The sequence below is a fragment of the Bombus affinis genome, chromosome 8 (assembly GCF_024516045.1).
Source record: "Bombus affinis isolate iyBomAffi1 chromosome 8, iyBomAffi1.2, whole genome shotgun sequence".
NCBI lineage: Eukaryota > Metazoa > Arthropoda > Insecta > Hymenoptera > Apidae > Bombus > Bombus affinis.
In genome coordinates, this window is record NC_066351.1 from 13,367,518 (window position 1) to 13,389,498 (window position 21,981).

The 21,981-nt window shown below is 43.7% G+C and overlaps 1 protein-coding gene across 11 annotated transcripts in view; it reads left to right on the plus strand.

Annotated features, from left to right (window-relative positions):
- LOC126919251 (lachesin-like) overlaps nucleotides 1–21,975 on the plus strand; it is a 281,367-nt gene extending 259,392 nt beyond the window's left edge. For all 11 annotated transcript variants that reach the window (XM_050728187.1, XM_050728198.1, XM_050728196.1 and 8 more), the window contains one exon: nucleotides 18,037–21,975. In XM_050728187.1, coding sequence (XP_050584144.1) covers nucleotides 18,037–18,146 — 110 coding nt within the window. In that variant the 3' untranslated portion in view covers nucleotides 18,147–21,975. The remainder of the gene's footprint in view (nucleotides 1–18,036) is intronic.
- Nucleotides 21,976–21,981: the final 6 nt, after the last annotated feature.

Here is a 21,981-nt window from a genome sequence, read left to right on the forward strand (position 1 = left end):
ATGTTTGCGGTGAAATTGAATCGCTTATCATCCCCCCGATCGCCATTCGATCGAGGAATCTCCGGCCTGCTGCCGCTTTTCACCGGCATAATGTTGATATTAAATTTCCAAGTTATTCGATATCGATCATCAATCACGGTGACGCCGACCGGCAAACAAGATTCGTACGGGAAAAGGAGAAAAACGGTACCTGTTGCGCGATAGGGTTACAAACCCGAAGATGGGTATTCCGCGGGATGGAAAATCGTTTCGAACTGAACGCGATAACCGGTTCGATCAATTATCGAAAATATCGTCAATATTTCTGTTGAGATATGACTAGAAAAGTTTCAACGTATAGCTGCGAAGTATGTTTGATTTTAAAAGACGAGATACGAAAAACGTTTTGGAAAAGAAGGAACTGAGAAAATGTAAAGATATTGCGTAGACTTAAAGCGGCGATCTTACAGTCTCTCGTGGCAAGTTTGAAAAAATATATCATCGTACGCTAATTAGTACCATTGTACCGGTCGTGATTCATTACGCTACGTTCATTTCTTGAACGACACGTTATACGACTCAGTCGAGGGTATAATCGATGAAACCAAGGGGCGAGCATTATCAGAAACTTTCTTTTTTTACCGCTGTCTATCACGCTATGACGCGCAAGAAGCACGGAATACACCTGTTGCTCACGGCCATCGATAGACCTATCCAGAAGCTTTTTAAAAAGCGACGACTCCGCCAAGCCCATAACGATTGAAATTTATCTACTTTCTCCGCGAGCCGTTTCAAACCAAGGGTGTTCATTCGAAGGAATTAAGCGGAACAAATCGACGGTCGTTCGATCAGGACCCCCGCGTTTCCATCGTCCTTTCGCTAGAATCTATAGATACGTTTGGAATGCGGAGGTTCTAGAGATTCGCAGCTACTAAAAATCGTTTTTATATTCGTAAAATTAATTTCCAATTAGTAGAAGATTGAATATAGATATAAATTTAGAATGAATCTTTCGCAACTTCTACAGAGAGCATTCGTGTATATTATTAAATTCCAAAAGATCGTTCTTCTCGTTATTTCTCGATGAAATCTTTGGTAGATCTATCAAAGTACCAATGACCATTATACGCATAATTTGCCTCTGTCGAAGAATTTTTACTCCGATATCTTACAATTAAGATACTTATCGTAGATCAAAGTGGAGCGCAGAATTGGTCATCCAAGAGTATGCGTTTCTCCTCTTTTCTGTTTTTCCGTTGCCATGCCATTCTTTTCACGTGAAACACAGGCAAAGTCCCGGTGACAAAAACGGCAAGGCAAATGTTTCCTGTTATCCCGGCTGTAACGCCTCGAGTTACAAGCTCGCTTTCTATGCAATTATGTTTAACAACGGAGAAAAAAAAACAGGGCGTCGCTCGGTCTTGTCCTTCGTCTTCATTTTTCGCGCGATAAAACGTGCCGCGCCGGGCGTCGCGTCGAGGAAAATTCGTTTCGCAAACAGGTCGCGCACGCGGAAAAACTGCTGTCGCGTGCGAACGAAGGAAAGAAGAAGAACGAAAGCGACCCGCGTATTCCGTAGACAGTCGACTATAACAATTATGCTCGAAACGCGTTAATTTTTGCGCGTACCAGCTGAAGCCAATAACGCTAAGTGACGCTAAGTGACAAATCTCGCGTCCCTTGTTCGTTTCTCTCTGATATTTCATGCGACGAGCACGCCTCCAGAGTAGATTTTTATCTGAACGATTTATTGTTTACCCACGTACTAACGCGTTTATCTACGCCAGTGGATCTTCCTCGGAGATTAAAGCTGGCAAATTATAGTACAAGTAACCCGAGGATTTTATCGCGATCTAAGCGTTAAGGTTGTACTGCTTTCAGACCTCGAGCTTTTAACTTAACGGCACTCGAGAATCGAAGAGAAAACTTTTACCGATATATGGCGCAGCATTTTGTTGGCAGAATATCTTTGCCCTGGCTTTCCGAGGTCGAGGCTTTTGGATATCGTACATTCCCACGAAATTTCTACGAGATTCCATCATTTTCTTTCTTGCGTTATAACAGCAGCCATAGTGGATATTTTCTTCCGTAAACTGTCCAAGTGAAAATTCATTTCGATGTCGAACGAATGTCTGTGCCAGAATGTTGATAGCAAGGAAGAATCGATTCAGAGAATACACGCGAAGATTTGGCATGGACGATGCCGCGTGCAGATTCGATTACGCGTAAGATCTTTAAGATCGCAGAGAAACAATCGAGACGCGTGAAAATCTCATACGAATTTCGTCGGGAGAATTCAAAGCTTAGACAAAGTTTAAATAAGAATCGACTGATAGTAAGAATTATCAACGTAGACGAATGATTATTTTATCGTATATGTACCATACAAAAACGTGTCTACGCCTGGCTATTTCTATAAAATCAGGAATACAGAAAATGATATTTTCGTAAGAAAAGCGGGAATAAAGTATCCTGGTAGGATAACGTTGCTGTGACACAGAGAGACGCGGATTCGCGGGAAAAGAAGAGCTCACGGCAGAAATATACGTCTTGCTTCTTGGTCGATTCGTCTTGCCGCGGAAAACTCTGGCGAGAAACGTTTCCGAAGCTTCCTTGCAGCGGCGCGGCATGAGCTTAACACGATGTAAGCCCCGCCCGGTGTGCGGATATATCGCGGTTTCTGCGGCCCGTTGCTATCCGTATCCATAAAGAATGTAAGCTTCCACGGAGACTCGTATCGTATCCTCCCTGTGGCGCAATAACGGCGACTCTCGGGATCCAAAAATTTCATGCATACGATATAAAGTATAAACGACGACTTCATCATCCCCGACGTTTCGCTCCTGCGTCTTTGCATTTTCTTTTCCATCTCCGTGCTACGCAACTTCGCGTTTCGTTCTCGATCTGCCGCGTCTCTGGTCGCGAGTGTCGCGACTGGAAAAGGAGAAGGTCGATTTTCATCTTTCCATCGTCTGCAAATGTCGAGCTCTCGACTTGTTCTATCGAGCTATGAACGCCATACAAAAGGAAGTACGCGGAGAAAATCGGCACGCAGGGATATTGAAACGGCGAGCGGGAAAACGTACGTTTGCACCGAAACGTCTGGGATTGATTTTTTGGCCTTTTCTGGAATAATAACCGCGCAAGCACGAGGCTTCCCTCGTCAAAGGAATATCCGCGGGAATATCGACAGTTTGATTCTTAAGGTCGCGATGCCGGACGTGTGGCACCTCGCGAAAATTGCCCTTCGCCTGTGAAATTTCCTGGAACCTTCTTTTGGTATTTCGAAATATCCCGCTCCTTTGAAACGGTTACGCCGGGGGAAATGCCGCCTTCCGACAGCAGAAATTGAACGTTCACACGATGATGTTTCGTCGGAGAACGCGTGCTGCAGCACGTTTGATCGTCGGTTCGTTTTCGAGTCAACGAGCTTTCATTCTACGATGCTGTTTGCGCCTTGGAAACTGGATACGAAGTTATGGATATTTGTTTTGCCGAGTTTACAAGTATCGCACGAACGATGTTATTTAATTGAAAACGTGAAACAATAGCGTAAAGCTTTTTACGCGATGATATCGTAGACTCGTCGATTTGCTGGGAAACGACGAGGCTCTGAATTCGCAGTTACGGTAAAATTTCGTCACCCACACATCGAGCTACACCGACCTGTGTTCTGTCGGCAAATGACTATTTACGGTAACGACAACGATTTTGGCTTCTACCTCGCCTGCGGAATATTTAAGGAAGCTATCTGGAAGAAATGTTTGTTGGAGCTAGCGAGAAAGAAACTCATGAATTTCCAAACAATCGACTGGTATTTTTCCTTCTTAAGATTATTAAGGAAAATATAATACCTGACTTTGGACAGATTCTACGAATTCAGATTTATCTTCTTTTATTTTTGCAATTTGAATAAGAAATTATCGTGCAGGGCGCTGTTGTCTTCTTCGCGTTTCTTAAATGTTTCTTAAATATTCAACAAATTTCACAATAAACACCTACAGTCTCGAATAGACGGTAATCGGATTAAAATTCTTCATTTTTTACGATTAGATTTACAACTCCTTTCAAGATTACATAATTCTCATGGGAAACAAAGAAAATTCTACGAGAGAAGTTCGTGAAACGTTCGCAAGATGAATTTTAACATCGATCGAGCAAATCAATTTTCATGGAAGTAATATAGTGATTTTCATGAAACAAGGACGCGCTAACGTTTCGTTCTATATGACAAGTTAGACGATGGAAATGAAAATGGAGACGAAAGTGAGATACAAACCGGCGAGGACACGCGAACGTTGCTAGTTCGTGGTTTAACACCTGCGGGCAAAGAACAGAGCCCAGGTTTCGGGCACCAGGTTTCAGAGACTTTGACCGCCGAACAGGTTCGCAACGGAGCGTAGAAGCACAGCCTAAGGCGTTCCTCGATAAATTTGATGAAAAAGTTTCGCTTGGCGGCGGGTCGGCTCGCGGCGTCAAGCCGCCCCTGGCGAGAAAACGATACCTTTTCCGAGTTTCGTGTCACCAGGCTTGATAACGACGTTCCGTACCGTGAAAAGCTTAAACGTCGCCCGTTCTCTGCTCCTTTCCTCCAAGGCCCGAAGCTCTTTTTGCGATTTCCACAATTTTTCTATCTTTCTCCTTTTTGACGCAAGAATCGAGGTCTGAAGCGATGAAACTTGAATCGAGATACCACACGCTGCAATGTTCTTTCAGAAATATATTTTTTCATAAACACGACGGTTTCGCGCGTTAATTGATTTTTATACTCTCGTTCCGTTGACGTTGTCGTTGACAAATTTGACGAGATGCCGAGCAACGTATTTGCAATTATTACGTTACATCGTATATTAGTATATATTAGCTGGTATCGTCATCTTGTCAGTCGTAAAGTTAAAGCGAAGTAGGTCGAAGTCGTTTCGACAATCGCCAGCCAGCGTAACGCGTGTTTATTGTCCTAATTGCTGTTGAGCAAATATTTTTTACGTAACGGATAGTATGTGAAATTTGGCCATCAGAGAGGAATTCGACAGCAGCGTATAATGCATAATAAAGCCGAAAATCAGAGACAGCAGCGCATTAATTAAAAGGGGAATTAATTAAAGTTTCGCCGGAGAGGGGTTACGTGTCGTTAGCAGAGTCGATCAGAACCGTGCTCGCGGTCCCTGATAAATAAACAATTTTCGGCCAGGTAATCGACGGGGGCCGCGTGTTATTGCTCGGAATCCCATTAGCCAACGGCAAAAAGGAAACCGAGATAACGCTAACAAACTTCGGTGATCGCCGGCGCAATCGGAATTTCAATATTTCGCAAATCGATTATCAGCGTGCGGACACCGCTGTTGCCAGCGAGCCGTTCTGTTCGTCGGCCTACAATCGACTATCAACGAAACATCATGCGATTCTGAATTATAGAGAATTACACAGGGTCACGCCCAGTTCATGAAATATTAACAGTCCGATGTAACCTTCCAACGCGGCACTTTGCCCTTTCGTTTGGCCACTTTTCCCATTCTGCTACCCATTCTGGCTATAGAACCGGTTTGTCGTGCGATACAACGTTCTTGTCGATCGCTTAATCTCGTGCGAACCTCTCAATTACACAACGTTCACGTCAGGCTATCGTTAAACTGGCTGCGTATTTCGACGAACTGTCAAAACCTCTCAAAGAGTGAAACGTATTGAATTGAACGGGCATGATCGTTTCATTTTTACGACCAAACTGAAGGACGTACTTTCTCCTTTACGTGTCCTCTTTTCGATCGATACGTGCACCATTCCTTTCGATGACTTTTCGACACCTCTGCGGTAACTTTGTTATCCCGTCTATCGACGTTGTTTAGTCCTCTGCGAACAAGAAACGTTCCAATTCGTTTCCCCGGTCTTCAAAAGAGAAGAAGATTTTATCGTTGAGGTAGTTTTGTGTCGAATAAGTGATAGTCTGAGCGTGCGTGATCGAGAGAATGTCGTAGACGGGATGGAACATTCCATTCGAGTAGTAGAAATTCTTGTCGCGTGAAGATCGACACGCGTAGTTTTGCGTTGTCTCGGTGAAACATGTTCGAAACTGTACCAGACTAACAGGAAACAAATATTCCTAAAAATACTCATTTTACGCTCCACAGTTGTCTGACGATCGATCAACGATACCGAGTTTGACCAATTGAATCGAAATCAGTGGCCATTGTTTAAACTCGGTTGCATCTCGCTATTAAAAAACGGAACGAACTTTCTATTTAACGCAATGTATATGCAGCCGTTCATAAAAATCTACATACACTGGCTGGCGAATGTATTTGAACACTTTTAGAAAATATTTACATAGCTATGTATATGTATGGATATTATTATATAACCAAGTTTTCCACTTAAACGCTCCAGCTTCGCAGAAACAAAGCAACGCTGACAAAATATTGCTTTAATATACTCTTTGATACCGGCTAGCCTTTTCTATTCTCCGAGCTCTTCTTGTCTCGCATTACCTGCCATCTTCCTCATTCTCCAACCTTTTCACCTCGTTCCGGCTGGTCTGTCGCTTCCTGTTTCACTTCCGTTTCCTCCGCAACTTGGCCTTTCCAGTTGTCGGTTTTTCGGACCACTTTTCCTCTGTTCCCCGGTTCACCCATTTCCAGACTACTCTTCCCCTCGGTTTTCTGCCAAGCGTTACGCTTCTGTCCGTCCTGCAGCGTGCGCCTAATGCACTAAATTGCCAGCTAGCGAGCGCTATGCTAATGTCTTTACTCGAGAATCCGGTAGCCGAGCGCGCGGAGAGAAAAACCTCGGAATCTACGTCGCGCATTCTACCTTGATTCTTTGGAAAATTCAAAGGATCAGTTCGCAATCTCGTTTTCATCTGCGCTAGAATTTATTTGACTCGCGGAAACGTAATCGATATTTCTACACACGTTTCTACACAATTCTTACCAACGTATCACGAACATACTGAGGCTGTAATTTCACTTTTCAGTGAGATAATTGATACCGCGTCAAAGATAATGGAGATTGATCTAATCGATAATTTTCACGAATGCCGGAACGTTACGGTTTATTAGCTTTGTGGTATTGCGCGATCCTGAAACTATCCGTCGTTACAATGCGGCCTGCGTTTATGACGATGATGATCAGTGCGCTCGCGAGTCATTGTCGTGGTAGGTACCTAAATTTTGCTATACAGACGGCAGATCGTCGATTCATAGTGCAAAGTCGAGAGAACCAGCGAACATATGAATTTAACATTTCTCCGTCTGGTAATCTGCACAGGTGAAAATTAGTTTTAGAAATTAACCGCGGTGGGATCTAATTTTCCATTTATGCATCTACGTTTCCTGCCGTGAGCATTCGGACACGTTATATTTATTGAGAAACTCTAGCAAATTATATTTCCTATGATGTTTTATACTAAAACATAAATTATAGATATAAGATAAGTGAAAAATAAGAGTTGTAAAAAGCGGTAAAGTTGTAAAAATCAACTGATTTCCTAATACATACTTATAGTTGGCAGTATACTATATACCCATACTGTAACAAAGATCACTAATTTTCGTTATCGGAAGAAAACTATCGCATCCATCGATCGTATCACACGGAAGGAAAAAAGTGAACAAAACTTGTAAGATCAAATAATCGGAACCAATCACCGCTCGTACATTGACTCTGCGTCTATTGTTACACTTTAAAACAATTTATCTCACACAATTAGAAAAGTCGTCAACGATACACAGCACCAAGAGAAGATGCATTTTTAATTCGTTCATTGACTCGCTTCTTTATCGTCGTCTCATTTATTGAGTTGGCAACTAAGTAATCGCGGATTTTCTCATTAGGTGGCAATAACAAAATCCGCAATCACTTAGTTGGCAACCTAATAAATAGTTCTAATTATTAATACAGAAATATAGAAACGAAATATTTTGAAGCGAGTTTGAACCGACATAACAGCGAGAGCAAAAGGGAGATGATCGATTGGCAAGGAAACATAGCTGGAAGCAGAGCTGCATAGGGAAAAAAGGAGGATTAGAAAGGAATTCGCGCGAGTCTCATCGTCGACAAAGGACATCCGTAATACGCGTGTATATTTGCGCAGCGTGTGCAATATATAACGCAGTGGAGCGATATTAAGCGGCTCTCCCGCGTTCGGGGCCCCTCTTTCCGCATCAAACGGGAATTATGTTACAGCAATGAGGGCGTAACGACGAGCAAACGAGGCTGTTTGCGAAGGCAGCAGCCGAGTAAAATCGTCAAACGTTTCACCGAAAAATCGGGGATATAGAACACCGCACGCCGTCAGAAGATGTTCCATTCGCGAACGCTTCACTCGTTTCTAAAACTCCACTCGACTTTATCCCCAGTTGCCCCCCTCACTTTCTCTCTCTCTCTCTCTCCCTCTTTCTCTCTCCCTCTTCTTCACTATTTCTCTGTATCTCATTCTCTCGCCCCCTGTAAAATGTTTCTCCCGCGACGAGAATATTCTGACGAAACAATGAATGCTGCAACGGTTGAAAATCGAGACTCGGATTAATGAAGGGTATTGTTAGGGGAATTAGACGCGTATATGTACGATTGTGAAGAGCTTAATTGTTGAAAATTCTGTTATTCTATGGTCGTGTTTGTTGCATTTGAAGGAAAATCTTGAAGGTAGATCTTACAACGCTGCTCGTCGTAGATCAATTGAAGCTGATTAAGAAAGGAGAAGCGAAATATCGCCTGCTGCCGTTTTAATGAGAAGTTATCTCCAGTATAGGTATAGTCTCCTCTCTTTTTTTCTCTCTCCGTTACATGGGTAATTTCCTCCGTTACAACGTTGCATTGTAACAAGCAGATGTTGTATAAAAAATGGTAACGATCTTTAACACGACTTTCAGAGGTCTTTCGTTATCATCGTCACAATGCGCTCGATCCTTTCACAGGCAAACTTTCAAATGTAAATAGTACCATAAATATTTTACGTGTCGTCATATATGACGATTCCAAGTTTCGTTGTTTCATCGCATTAGCAAGAAGCTAAAATCATTTTCAGTTTAAACGAGACACCCTGTGCGTGTCGTCATCCCATTCTATACGAAACTAGACCATCTCAACCTGATGCATCGAGTATCGAACGTTTTATATGAATCTCAAACGCAATTAAAAAGTATCGTACCATTTAGACGAACTCTCGGATGAATCTGAAACGTTCGACGCGGTGGCAAGGTCCGTCCATGGAAGCGCGGCAAGCTAAATTCGCTCGGCTGAATTTTCGGTTGCAAATCCGCCGAAAAAACGGTCGCCACCGAGGCCGAAGAAGACACGGGTGGCGTTCTTGGACGCGGCGAGCGTTTAACTTCCGCCGGAAGGGCGGCTCGAGTGGCTTCGTGTCCGTTCGTCGCACGAGGAGTGCACTCTGGGAACAGTCGCGGCGTAAAACGAGCGTGGAAACGCTCGCGCGATTCCCATCCTCGTTTCGCTTCGTCCCACTTTCCCCTGGAGAATCCCGGTTTATCCCCGACAGACTGAGAAAAACGTTTCTTCCGCTTCGAAATCCTTTTGCCGAGCCCTCTGTTTCACCGCGCCGCGAAGTGGCGATCAAGGGAAGCGACGTTTCTGGCCGATTTTACGGCTTCCGCTTTTTCGATGTGCCTCGCGAGCGTTTTCCGTGGCGCCCGGGGCTTGCGCGCGCGCCAGTAGTCAGGCAAAGAGGAAGTGGCTTCGCACGAAAGCCATGTTCTTATTGACTGGAAGCCTCCAGGTACGACGCGTATCAGCTTAGACGATTGGGTGTTATCGAATGGAAACAACAACGTTTCGTTTTCCGACAGAGTTTCCCGTGGCTCGTTCCCGGGATATTGCCGTCTTTGATCTCTATACCATCCGTTTATCGCGATTTAGAATAGCGTAGATCCCTTGCACGATAATCCTCCAATGATGTCTTCCGCAGCTTTACTGGAACGCAGAGTTACAAATCTGATTCGATAGAATGGAATAACGTGGTATAGAATTTGGATCCATTTAACGATAGGGATTATTGTTATCGAATGTCTCGAAAGTTTACTCGAGACTTGGATATCTCCGCTTCTGTGAATGCTCGAAAAGGTGGAAATAAAAATTGCTGCTTGATCGAAGAGATGGTAAGGATCGGTTTCGCCTCTTGACAATTCTACTTCAACGATAAACAAGGAACTACGATATACTAGTTATAATACAAAATACGAAGGTGTGTGCCAATTTACGTACGTTGAACGCGAATCGCGCGTTAATTAACTCGCAATTAGGTTTGTGTATCGAAGCAGACAGAGCGTGGTTCGATGGAAAATCGATGAAAATTTGAAGCCGAATAGAAAAGAGGATGTGAAGGTAATAAGATCGACTTGTATAGAGATGAAATACGCGATCGATTAAAGAAACGTTGAAAAGAAGATGGGAAAATATCGTTGACGGAAAGAATTGTTCCAAAGCGTTAACGTCTACGAACTATCGGTCTTGCTGAAACTCGGTGCCGTGTTTATGCTGTCCAAACGGTGCATTAAGTCACGTGTACACGCGTGATAAATGAACCAGCGAACGGTAGAGCTATTAGTCTTCGTTGTCACGAATTATGGTGGACAAAATTTGTAGAAGTACATATGTACGTCGGTAGACGGCCACGAGTTGTCCCGAAATGAGATACAGAGTGTCGCCGAGCATTTCAAGCGCGCCCGTATTTCGTCAGAAATACTCGTCTAAAAACCCTCCTCGCTATCGAGTCGAATATTACCCTGGAAAAGTTCATTTTTTAACAGGGAAGAAGATAAAAAAGCAAAGGGCCATCCTTTTTCTTCTAAATTCGCGTAGACAGAAATAGATCCACGAGAATGGAGAAAAATGTGCGACTCGAATGAACTCCCGAGACCAAATCCACGTCGCAGATAATAAAATCTCGTTTCTCGGCGACGTAATTTGCGAGTCATATTTCCCGCGTATAGAACGATAGGGCTTCTGGCCCCTGGTTTCGCTCGAATTCCTTTCGTTTCCTACGAAAAAATAGTGCGTGAACTCGGCCTATAAATATAAAAGGGATACTCCGGCATGGCAGAGGAAACGTGGTAAACGGGCCGTATAAAGGGAAAAGAAAAAGGAGAGACAGGATCGAGCAACCATCGCTTCGTTCAGGTAATTTCCTTGCGAGGTATAAAAGGGTCAACGAAGGATGCCTTCTAGTCTCTCGAGCCTTCCTGGATCTGTTGCCCCTCACATACGTAATGTATACGTCGACGAAGACGAAGCAACCCCTATAGAAATTCCACGTTTAGCCCCGAACATATATACACAGTAAACCGGTGGAAAGGGGATGGGCTTGATAAATGAATTCGTGGGTGATACGCGAGGAAAAACGTGGATTCTGATCTCCTTCTTTTCCGGCTGAGAGACTAAAGACACCTAGGGGCATGGCGAGAGCAGAAAGAAGAAACGACGATCGAAATACGTCTGGTTCCTAAGTGCACCATCGACCAACCGGAATCACGAATGTCTACATGCCGTAACAACGTCAGGCATTCGTGTTGTCGCGTGCTTCTTCCTGTCCACAACTGTTTAAGCCACTTTCGTGGCGAAGAGCAGAACGGTGTTCTTGCGCGAGGATAAATTATCCAGAGGAAATATCCAGAATTATAACCCTAATACTTCTTAAGTCTGTCGTGCGTTCGCGTGACTTACGAATAATAAATTTCGTCTGGTTGCAAGCTCGAGAACGTAGTTTTGAAAAATAGCTTTTTACCTCGTGCAAGTACGTTTTTTAGCCTAGTTTTACGATCACGGAAAAAATACAGCTGCGTATTGAAGTTTAATAGTTGTATCGTTAAAACTCATTTTACTTAGTGAAGAGATTTTTTAACTGTGGAAAGATCGTGGTCCTATATGATGGTAGTAGATCGATGGTACTGCTGATATCATGTGGATATAAAAATGATTAATATCGCGTGACAAACGACATCGTTGCTAATTCGATGTTTTTCTTTGTGTGCCACTCGTCGAATCCACGACACGGTTTATCCTAAATCATCCTATAGTTGCGTAATCGGCAACCGAAGTTGCATATTCTTGCCGTTCGTGAGATGCATTTTCCTGCATCGCGACGAGTCACCGGAACATTCCGCTGACTCAGTCGCTGCCGATAGTCTGCGACCATTAAAACAACAGCACGTTAGAAGTAACTTTAGACGTCGCAAATTGCACGTGCCACAAGTACCGAAGCACTTTGGAGAGATCCGCTGCCTGCGCCGCCTCCGTCCTGCTTTCTCGTTCTCACACTGCTGCGCTTGTCTCTCTCTCTCTATCTATCCGGTGCCGATATATAACCGATAACTCGATAACCTTCTTATTCCCTTCGACCTCATTTCCCCCGCCCATCGATTTACAACGTTATAACTGGCCTCGTCTTGTCTCTTAAAGCTGACGGCACCGCGGCCATCTTCCAAGAGAAAGAAAAAGACAGAAGGGAAAACCTCGTCGAGACTGCCTTTCCGTTAACGTCACGTTTGATTTTCGCAGATTCACCGCGTTATGACGTTCGATATGCGTACTATACGCTATTTACGTTGCAACGAAATATAAATTGCAACTGGATGGTGAACGACGTACGTAGATTTCCGGTGGTACGTTAGATCGTAAATCAGTACGGCTTATGTCTCGATACGATCGCCGCTATAAGCTCATCGCGCAACCCCTCCCTTTCGACGTGCCGGAAGGAAAAAGAATCACCTCTCACCTCATTTTTCTACACGAGATCGTCCGTGTGCCGTGATACTTGACAACGCTTATCTAAATGTTCTGTTGGAAAAACGTCGGAAGAATCATTTTGTTTGATCGGAGATTATTCTATTCGAAGATTAATCGCGTAGATCTCATCGTTTAACTTCAGGAGCGATACGATTTTGAATTACGACTGAAATCGTAATCGATGCGAAAAATGCAGTAGAACGCGCACCGGTGTATACTGAGAGTAAAGAAATAAAATTCATTCGTTCAGTGGTGTGTGGTTGTAAGTTTTCGTTAGGCAAAAGAAAGAAGGAAGGAGAAAGAGCGAGGGCAGGACGAAAAAGCGAACTGGTGTCGGCCGATAAAAATGTTTGCCACTGGCGTTACGCTAGGCGCCCAAAGTTTCCCTTATCGTTGATTAAATTAGCGATAAGGAAGTTCGAGCGTCGTTTTAATGGATCGCAAAAACGGAACGCGAGATAGGAGCGGACGTTACGAAAATCGATGACTCGGCTAATCCACTTTTTACCCCCTCGTTTTGTACCGTTCCCTTTCGACGTTTCAAACATCCAACGAATTTCGTCGGTTACGATGGATTTTCGAGGAAAAGAGAGAAGAATGGATAAAAAAAAACGAGGGGAAATAGAATTCGAAAGTTTCAGTTTCACCTTCGATCGGTTTGACGTAGAAATATCGCGAAAGAAGAAGTTAACGCGGTATTAAGTGACGTTTAGAGACAATGATCGTGAAAAAGAACTGACGTATTGACAAAACGACAAACATTAACCGTTCGCGAAGGATTCCGATTGGCTTTGATTTGGCGAACTTTTAGCCGGAAAGGAAACAGAAGGGGAACAGAAATGGATCGAGGCCGATGATGATAAATCTACGCGGACGCCGGGGTGTCATCGAAAAATTTCACGGCTTCGCCAGCGCGACACCTGTCGATATCGAGACGTTACATTAAAATTCACCGGCATGCACCCGGATTAACCGAGATTCTTCGCGACGTAACTTCCAGTGGCTTCGAAAAAGCACCGCGAAATCGCATCAACCCACACGCGGCCAATTTGCTTTTTTCCATGAATAATTCCGCCATGAATCTTCGATCGTCGCCGTGCAACTGAATGAAGGGTAACGCGTATGAAATACCAATATTGAAACGTCCCTGCGTATCGTGCAAGAGAAATATTGAAATCTCTCTGGGGAGAAGTTTTAGCTTTTTCGTCCGCCTTAGTGTAAAAACGTATCTATCAGGCGAACGTCGAAAGTATTCGTTTTACAATGGGAAATGAATTTAACGAGGATGACGTTCCAGAAAGGAAATGGACTAAAAATTGTCGAAGTTGTAGAGCCAGGAGCAAAGTTGCTACTTGAATTAGAGTAGTTCGGGTATCTTCGAAAGTCTCGAAGAAGTATCTTCAAGAACTACGTAACACGGAATCGAACTGGATATTACTCGAGTGAAAGAGAAAATGTCGTGGCTTCCACGAACAGACAAATAAATCGTATAATCGATATTTGAAAAGTAATAATATCGTAAAAAGGGAATACAATTGAGCAATTAACGTCAAGTTAACTGAAATCAGAGGGTGGTAATAATCGTGGTAATAAACACGCCCGGTCTCATTGTTCGATCAGACACTCGTTCTTCGTATCGACGGCTGTCGATATCGTAGCTCGGCATTAAAATTCACGGTGGCGTTTTCCGATTTAGCGAGAACCTTCCAAGCGACGTCATCTCTCTATCTCAGCTAGGTGCATCGAGTTTACGTCGTCGTCGTCGTCGTCGTCGTCGATGATGGTGGTCTTGCCTGGTCGTTGGCAAGCTTGTTACTTTGCATTTGCGAACGACGCTGTCCGACATGCTCTATGAAAAATACATAATTCAGCCAGAAGCAAAGTGTCAATAATAATACCTATATCTGCGTTCCAGTCCAGTGACCGACGATATTTCAGAATGTGCCCCGGTCACGGACACGCGCCACGGGCCATTTTATTTCGCGATATAATGCTTGACTCCTCGTCCTTCTTACCGTCTGACATATTGGTCGCGATAGCGAGTAATCCGTTACGTCAGTCCGTATCCGCGATAAGAACGCCGCACGGACCCCTCTTTCCTCTTCCTTCTTCCTCTTCATTCTCTCTCTTCTCTCCCTTTCTTCTTTTTTCTACTCTCTCTCTCCTTACTCCTTCTTTCCTTCTTCGTTTATTCGTCTCTTTATACCCTTCCACTCTCTCTCTATCCATTTCTCTACCAACGTTTTCGCTCTTCTGCCTCCCCCCTACTTCGTTTTATTTTCCCACCCCGAACCCGGTGCTTTTCTCATTTCGCCTCTTTGTGCTTTTCGTTTCGTCTGTTTGTCCCGTTTCTTTGTTCCCTTCTCGCATCTGTCCCTCTTTCCACGCGTGTACCTCTCCCGTCCGCCCCTCTGCTTCTCTCTCATTCACCTCTTTTTCAACAATCTAGCCCGAGCCACGATGGAACGGCCAATATATTTGCAGACGCAAAACTTCCAGCTAGATTCGCGCCGGCGTAGCGAGAATACAGTGCGCCGCATGGAAAACGTGATGCAGATCAACGATAAATCAGACGGCGAGCGGCCATGTAAATAAAAATCTTACGAAAAAGAGGAGCCAGTAGAGAGGGAAGAATGAAGCTTTTTGTGCGAAAGGGTGCCACTGGCTGTCATTTCGGTCGGCATCCAATTTGAAATTTTTCATCGGCCGATAACCGATACGCGGCTCGATTTGTAATTTTGTCCGCGATCAAGAAGCCCCATACCGCGGTCTCCGAACATTCGACGAATCCAACGATTCGACGTTATTTACCCGATGTATTCCCCATCCCCAATATCCCTCTATTCGATCCTCGGAATCTCTGGATTATTTATAACTCTATTTGCTCCATTCGAGCGAACCCGAGATAAATAGTCCAGACGCGATAAATTACGTTTCACAAGTTAGCTGGCGCTTAATTCGTCCCTACGGAGCCTTGCCTCCACTTGAGATTTTTAAGAAAGGCAACGCGAAGCCGAATATAGTCGAGGTTCGCTAACAGACAGTTCAACTTTGTACTCCGTTGACAAATTGTTATTTCCGTTCTCTTCGACTAGAAACGAAAAAGATGAAAAGCCGCCTGTACAAATTGATCCATAGATATTTGCGATCTGTCTTTCCTCGACAAATTACGTTCGCTTTCCAAAAGCTTCGCTGCGATAACATTCAAAATTTGCTAGTCGATCGTATAAATATAAGAAATTCTCACGGTGCGGATAATTTAAATATTCGAAACTCGACGCCATCGGACTAATTATGAAAGGGAAAAAGGAAACACCGCGTGCAAAGTTCGCGCGACAAAAACGCACGTTCCCTCTTTCACCCCTTCGATTTAGTCGCACGGAACGACGAAGCGACTCGAACGCCTGATGCCGCATATAAACAGAAAGGAACGCGAGGGACTCGCTGTCAAGCTGACAGGTAATTCACAGCGCGGAAGGCAGGTTCTTCTGGCGGTAACTTTGATTTCGTGACCCTTCGACGAGACTGTCGCGAATTTGAGAAGGAACGAGTGGCAGGTCCGTGACAACCGGCTGAAGATCGACCCTTATTTCTCTTTCTGCCTCTTCTGCTTTAAATTAAACCGTGTTGCTTCCACAGCATGAAGACACTGGAAGTTTTCTTAAAATTTCAATATCGTCGAGCATCGCGGGGGTGGGAATTCATATGGACGACGAATAATCGAGAACCGGGAGAATATTTATGCTAGAGTATTGGCAACTGAATGGAGAATGATTCAGAGAATGCAGGTTGAAGTTTCGTATATACGGTGATACGTGAATATTTTGATTATACCCGATAAGAATGTCTATTGTGCATACGAGATTTATAAAAGTGCATTGAATATGAGGAACAATAAGAAAAATTGGTAGCGAAAATTGAAGTCGAGCGAAATAAGGTTCGAGAAAATGGAAATTTTGCCGAATAAATTATTCTAGAATTAAATTATCATTGTTCTTCTTCCATTGTATCGTTTCATTATAATTCCATGTATTATTTTACTTTATGTTTATCGAGTAAAAAATTGCCCGCGATATATACTTTAGAAATATTCTAGGAATACGTTGAAAAAGAGATTATCGTAAAGTGGAAAGAGAGTTCGAATACGATAACAAGTGTTTTGTTCGTACAATCATCTGAAACGCGAACGAAAGCATAGTAGAAATTTTATTTAAGACCGACATCTTCAACAGAAGAGAATTTAGGTGTAACATCCGTGATAGAAGAAACGTTCTCGTCGTTCTAGCGAGGAAGGCTGTATTTATTGGAAAACCAATGAGATATTGGTCGTTGCACGAGCGAGCTTAGATCAGAGATAGCACGAAAGAAACACCCGTGGGATTTTAGACGAAAAAGTTCCACTCGAAACTCTTCGCTTTCTCCGTTGCTTAGACGAGTTTTCTGGGACAAGTTTTCGCCCGGCGATATCGTTCTCCGCGTACGCCGTCACATACGCGGCGAGTATTTCGAAAATCCGTTCCTCTACTTTAAATGTTAATTTACATTCCGTACGACGCGGCTTTCTGTCGATCACTGAAGACTTTAGGAGAGTCGAAACATTCGTTCGAGCATAAATACCGGCTCGTTTTATTCGTTGTAAAGATAAAACAGTACTCGAATAATTTTGTCACAGCGACGAGAACGAGAAATGTTTGAGATACTTTCCGATCGCCGGTTGTAATTCAGCCGCGACCGAGATTCCGCGGTAGCGCGAAATTTTAAACGGCAAATGCTCGAATAGAATTCCATTTTGACACCTAATTACCGCGATAATAAGCTTTGGAAATTAGGAACGTCTGCTGACCACACGAGCTACGGTGCATGATTAACGTGGCCAGATTTACGCGTAAGCCAATGACTAAACCGTAATCTACAGGGACTCGAGTCGTGTAACCGGAAAATTATAATTCCCTCGCTCCCGTTCCCTTATGGATGGATTTACCCCGTTTATATCGTCGCTAAACAACGATGAATTCTATTCCAAGTACGTCCTTATAGATTCATATTCGTAGCTCGCGTAGAATTTTCCAGGCTCTCTATTCCAATAGCGTAAGAACAATCGAATTCCAAAGGAGTAATTCTCTTGGCTTCTCGTTCGAAACGAAATTCTCGTGGTCCTGTACGATCGTCTTGTATACGATGCATAACCGGAACGTGTAAGAGACACACACGAACAGACACGTGCACTCTACATCTTTTTATCCTCGAATAGAAGCACGGCACTCAGCCGGCTGCGAGCGCATAAGGCGGCTACGAAGTAACGAGGAAAATGCATTTCTGTTTCAGGAAGCGCGTACATCATAAGATGGAGTGCCCCGCAACTGATGGTGGTAGCGGTGCAGTATATCCTCACGGGACCCTATATGCCCCCGTACGTGCCCCAGACGGCGAATTAGGAGATGAACCACGAAAAACGTGGACCATGTTCGTCCAGGACGTTTTGTCGCGCCCTGTGTACGTGTGTCTGACCTTTGCATCTCGATCTACTTACAGCGGAGAGCCGCGCTCCAAAATACGATGCATCTGCGAAATACGGTATTAGCGTATCGAACGTAATCTATCAACGAGACGAAAGCGAGAGTGCCCTTTTTATTTTTTTTTTTCGTTAATGGCAATTTGATAGGTAGGATAGTAAAAATAATAACGAAATAATTTTGCGCTAGGATATATTTAGAACAATTATTTATTCTATGAAAGGAACGAAACGATATGTTGGATTAATATTTGCGATTAGATTGACGGTTGATGCGATACATTAGCGGAAGCAGACGAAATTATTTGTCAGCCGGGTTGTATACCTTTAATTGGATTGTTAATCGCAATCGAATATTAATTAGGGTAATTGAATTATGTATCGGCAGCCGCTGGATTACGGGCTTAATTAGCATCAGATATTTATTGTGAGGTGAATTATCTTGGTAAATTATTTGTCGGAAGTAATGACGTATGAACAGGAAACGAACCGTTTTCCAACAGCAATATGACATTGCACCACGAGCCTGTACTTAATCGGTGCAATTAGAGAGAAATTTATGTGGTGCTCGTCGATGTCTTTCGAATTTTTATTTTCACCTCTATACGGTGTTTTATTGTAATGATTTACAACCATACATGATGGCATGCAATTTTCATAATTCTATCATTCGGGAACTATGCGAAACCGTAGTAGAGAATCGTAATGAAAATCGATAACACTTACGTTGCTTCGATGGTCCAACACAAGGCAAAGGATAACAGTCCCGGCTGATGTAAACTCTTCCTTCTTCTACAATTTGCAAGAAATAGGAAGTTAACTCGATCTTTGAAAATTTGAAATAAAGTTGCAAATACCGAGCGGAGCAACATCGTGACGAGATAAGTCAAGGCTAAAATATGAGTAAAAAAAGAAAAAAGAACAAGACAAACGTTGGAGCTCTAGGAAAACCATCTCCGGGTCTTTTCATCGAAATACTCCGGGGTTAACACGTAGCGCGATAAATTCCGAAAACAATCAAACTCGCCGGAGCTCGACCGCCTTTCTCCCCAACGCTCAAAATGATAAATCTGTCCTATGAGAGTACATACTTGGCGCAGGTGAACAAAACAGACCGAACTCTGGATTCTTCTTGCGATGCGCGAACGTTCCCCGTGTTGCCTCGTTCGACGTTACACAGAGAACATACGATATCGCGTCAATTAAAACGGTATCGCGGTATCGTTTCAATTGGGAAAAAACGCGATGTTGTTCGATAAATCTCGCAGATTACGCGATCAACCGTAACCGGGAACAAGAAAGAGGAGGTGAAAAACTGGAAAGAGAAACACGACGTGGCCGCGATCAGAAACAAGATATCCCTAAAGACAGGGGAGATACGTGCGTAGGTTGCGTAGGAAAGTCGCTGAATGGAATTTGCGATGCCGGAGACTTTTCAAGCGCGACCAGGAAGTAGCATTCAAGTAGATAACCCTCAAGGGAGAGAAGGGGGAATTTGATTAATGCTTCGGCACGTGAAAAATGGCGCTCGCGTCCTCGCGAGCGAAATCACGAAGGTTGGCAGGAACGTAACGATGGCTTTCGTGATATTTTAAAAACGGTCGCCACCGGAGAATCCAATTATCGAAACGGTTCGTTGGATCGTTGCTCGACGGCGGAAACTTGGTTCTCGTTTCTCAAAAAATTTCACGAACCTCGGCAACTCGCTGATTTTCCTCCCGACTCGCTTCAACTTTCACAAATTTCATCTCATTTTCTCCCTTTTTTATTTTCGTTCGCTCTCATATTTTTCGCCCGTTTTGCAATTTTTCCTTTTTCTCTGATTTCCCGATTAATATCAGCGCAAATATTAATGCGTAGCATCGCGTCGGTCGAAATTAATTTCTTCGTTGCGTTTTAATTCGCGGGTCGTGTTGAAAATTCCTCGATGAATGGGGCATCCGGCGTTCGAATTTCGTGCTGTTTCATCGACAACACTGGCCCACGGATGGCGTTGCTAATTTATCGAAATATATTAAAAATCCATGCCGCAATCGTGAATGATACACGAAGGGGAAATTGAAACGAAACTGGCTCGCTTCTAATTTTAACGCGACAAAAGTGTCGTTGGAGTGGCCGATGAAACATTCCATGAAGCCAGCCGCGCGTTTTCCCTCGGCGCGCTCGTGCCTGACGCGCTCTCAAAGACCGAAATTACTATGATTTCCAAACGAACGTATTAATTCTCGTGGCTCCCTGTAATTAAGAAACTTTCCATTACCGATCGTGTAATCGGCACGTGACATGTAATTGGGTTTCACGATATCGTCTGTGAGAAGCTGCCAAATTGAAATACGCTAGCCGCTCGAATTAATTAACGAAAGAAGACACAAAGACATCAAACGACACGGAGAATTGAATTCCCGGGCGTGACTGGCGAACGAATCGTCTACCAACGTCGGTGTAGGCCCTGGTTAATCGAAAAACGTTGATTCGTAGACTGTCAGAGACGGTCGTGAATTCGAAATTGAGCTAACATTTCATAATCCAGTCGGTAACGAAACGCAAATATTAATAACCGGTCAGGTGCTTTGCCAGTAATTTAATTTCACGGAGCCCAATAACGAAACATCGGTTACTCGACGATGAAAATTATAAAACAATTCATATCGCTAGTACGAAAAATTTGTTCGCATCTAAGGGCTCCCTGGCCTTCTACGTTATCGCGAAACACAACGTATTCGTTTCCGTTGTCGTTTGTTGGTTTCCGGAAATCGTACAATATCGTAAAAATTAAAGCCTAGGCTCGGCCACGGATTCTATTTCACCGGTTTGGAACGACGAAACGTTTTCATTGCAAGGAAAACCAGGTTGAAAAGTAAGAGAACAGAGGCTACGCCATGGAATTAATAGCAATAGCAGTTGTAGTAATAGCAGTAGTAGTAGTAGTAGTAGTAGTAGTAGGCTGGTTGACGCATAATTCTGCTTCCGGACGAATCGGTAGAAACCATTTGTGTGTCTGGTCTGGATAACTCCGTTCGTCGGTCACGCAAGCGGCTCAGGGAAGCCAGTATGAAAAGTTTCGATCGCGCGAAAAGGGCTTCGATAAAGTATCATTCGGTCGGAAAGTCTTGCAACTGGAAAGTTGGCTCACTTCGAAATTGAAAAGTTCCCTTTTATCGGTGGGTACCGGCGGTACGGTGGTATCTTCCGCCGAATACCGAGATCCTGGAATAAAGATTCTTCGAAAACATCGACATAAAAAAGAAGGAAAAACGGAAGATAGAGAGAGAGAGAGAGAAAAGGTAAAAAAGAGAACGAAGAAGCAGAGAAACGTGATTTCTTGTTTAATGTACGAGAACGAGAGATAAAGCGCGGTGGAAACTCGTACGCGATGCTCGAGGAAATTTCCTTGGAAAACCGCGAGACGACTGATTCGAGCATCGAGAAACGTTCAACGGCTTGGTCTCTGTTTTCGGATTAGCATTTAAATGAAATGGCGAATTAGTGCGCCGTTTTAGATTTATCTTTCACGAGCGAACGTCGTCAACGCGGCGCCACGCAAAGCTCCGACGCAGTCGAACGATAGACTCGTTCGAATTCGGACCACGAACCAACCGAACAGCTACATTATACGATCCTCTCTACAGTTCTGCTGTAATTACCACCGTCGCCAACGATTTAATCAAGACATCTCTATTTACCCGTTGGTCGTAAAATATTCTAAAATATCTCCATTCAGATTTCCAATATTATACAAGATATCCGCCTGAATTTCC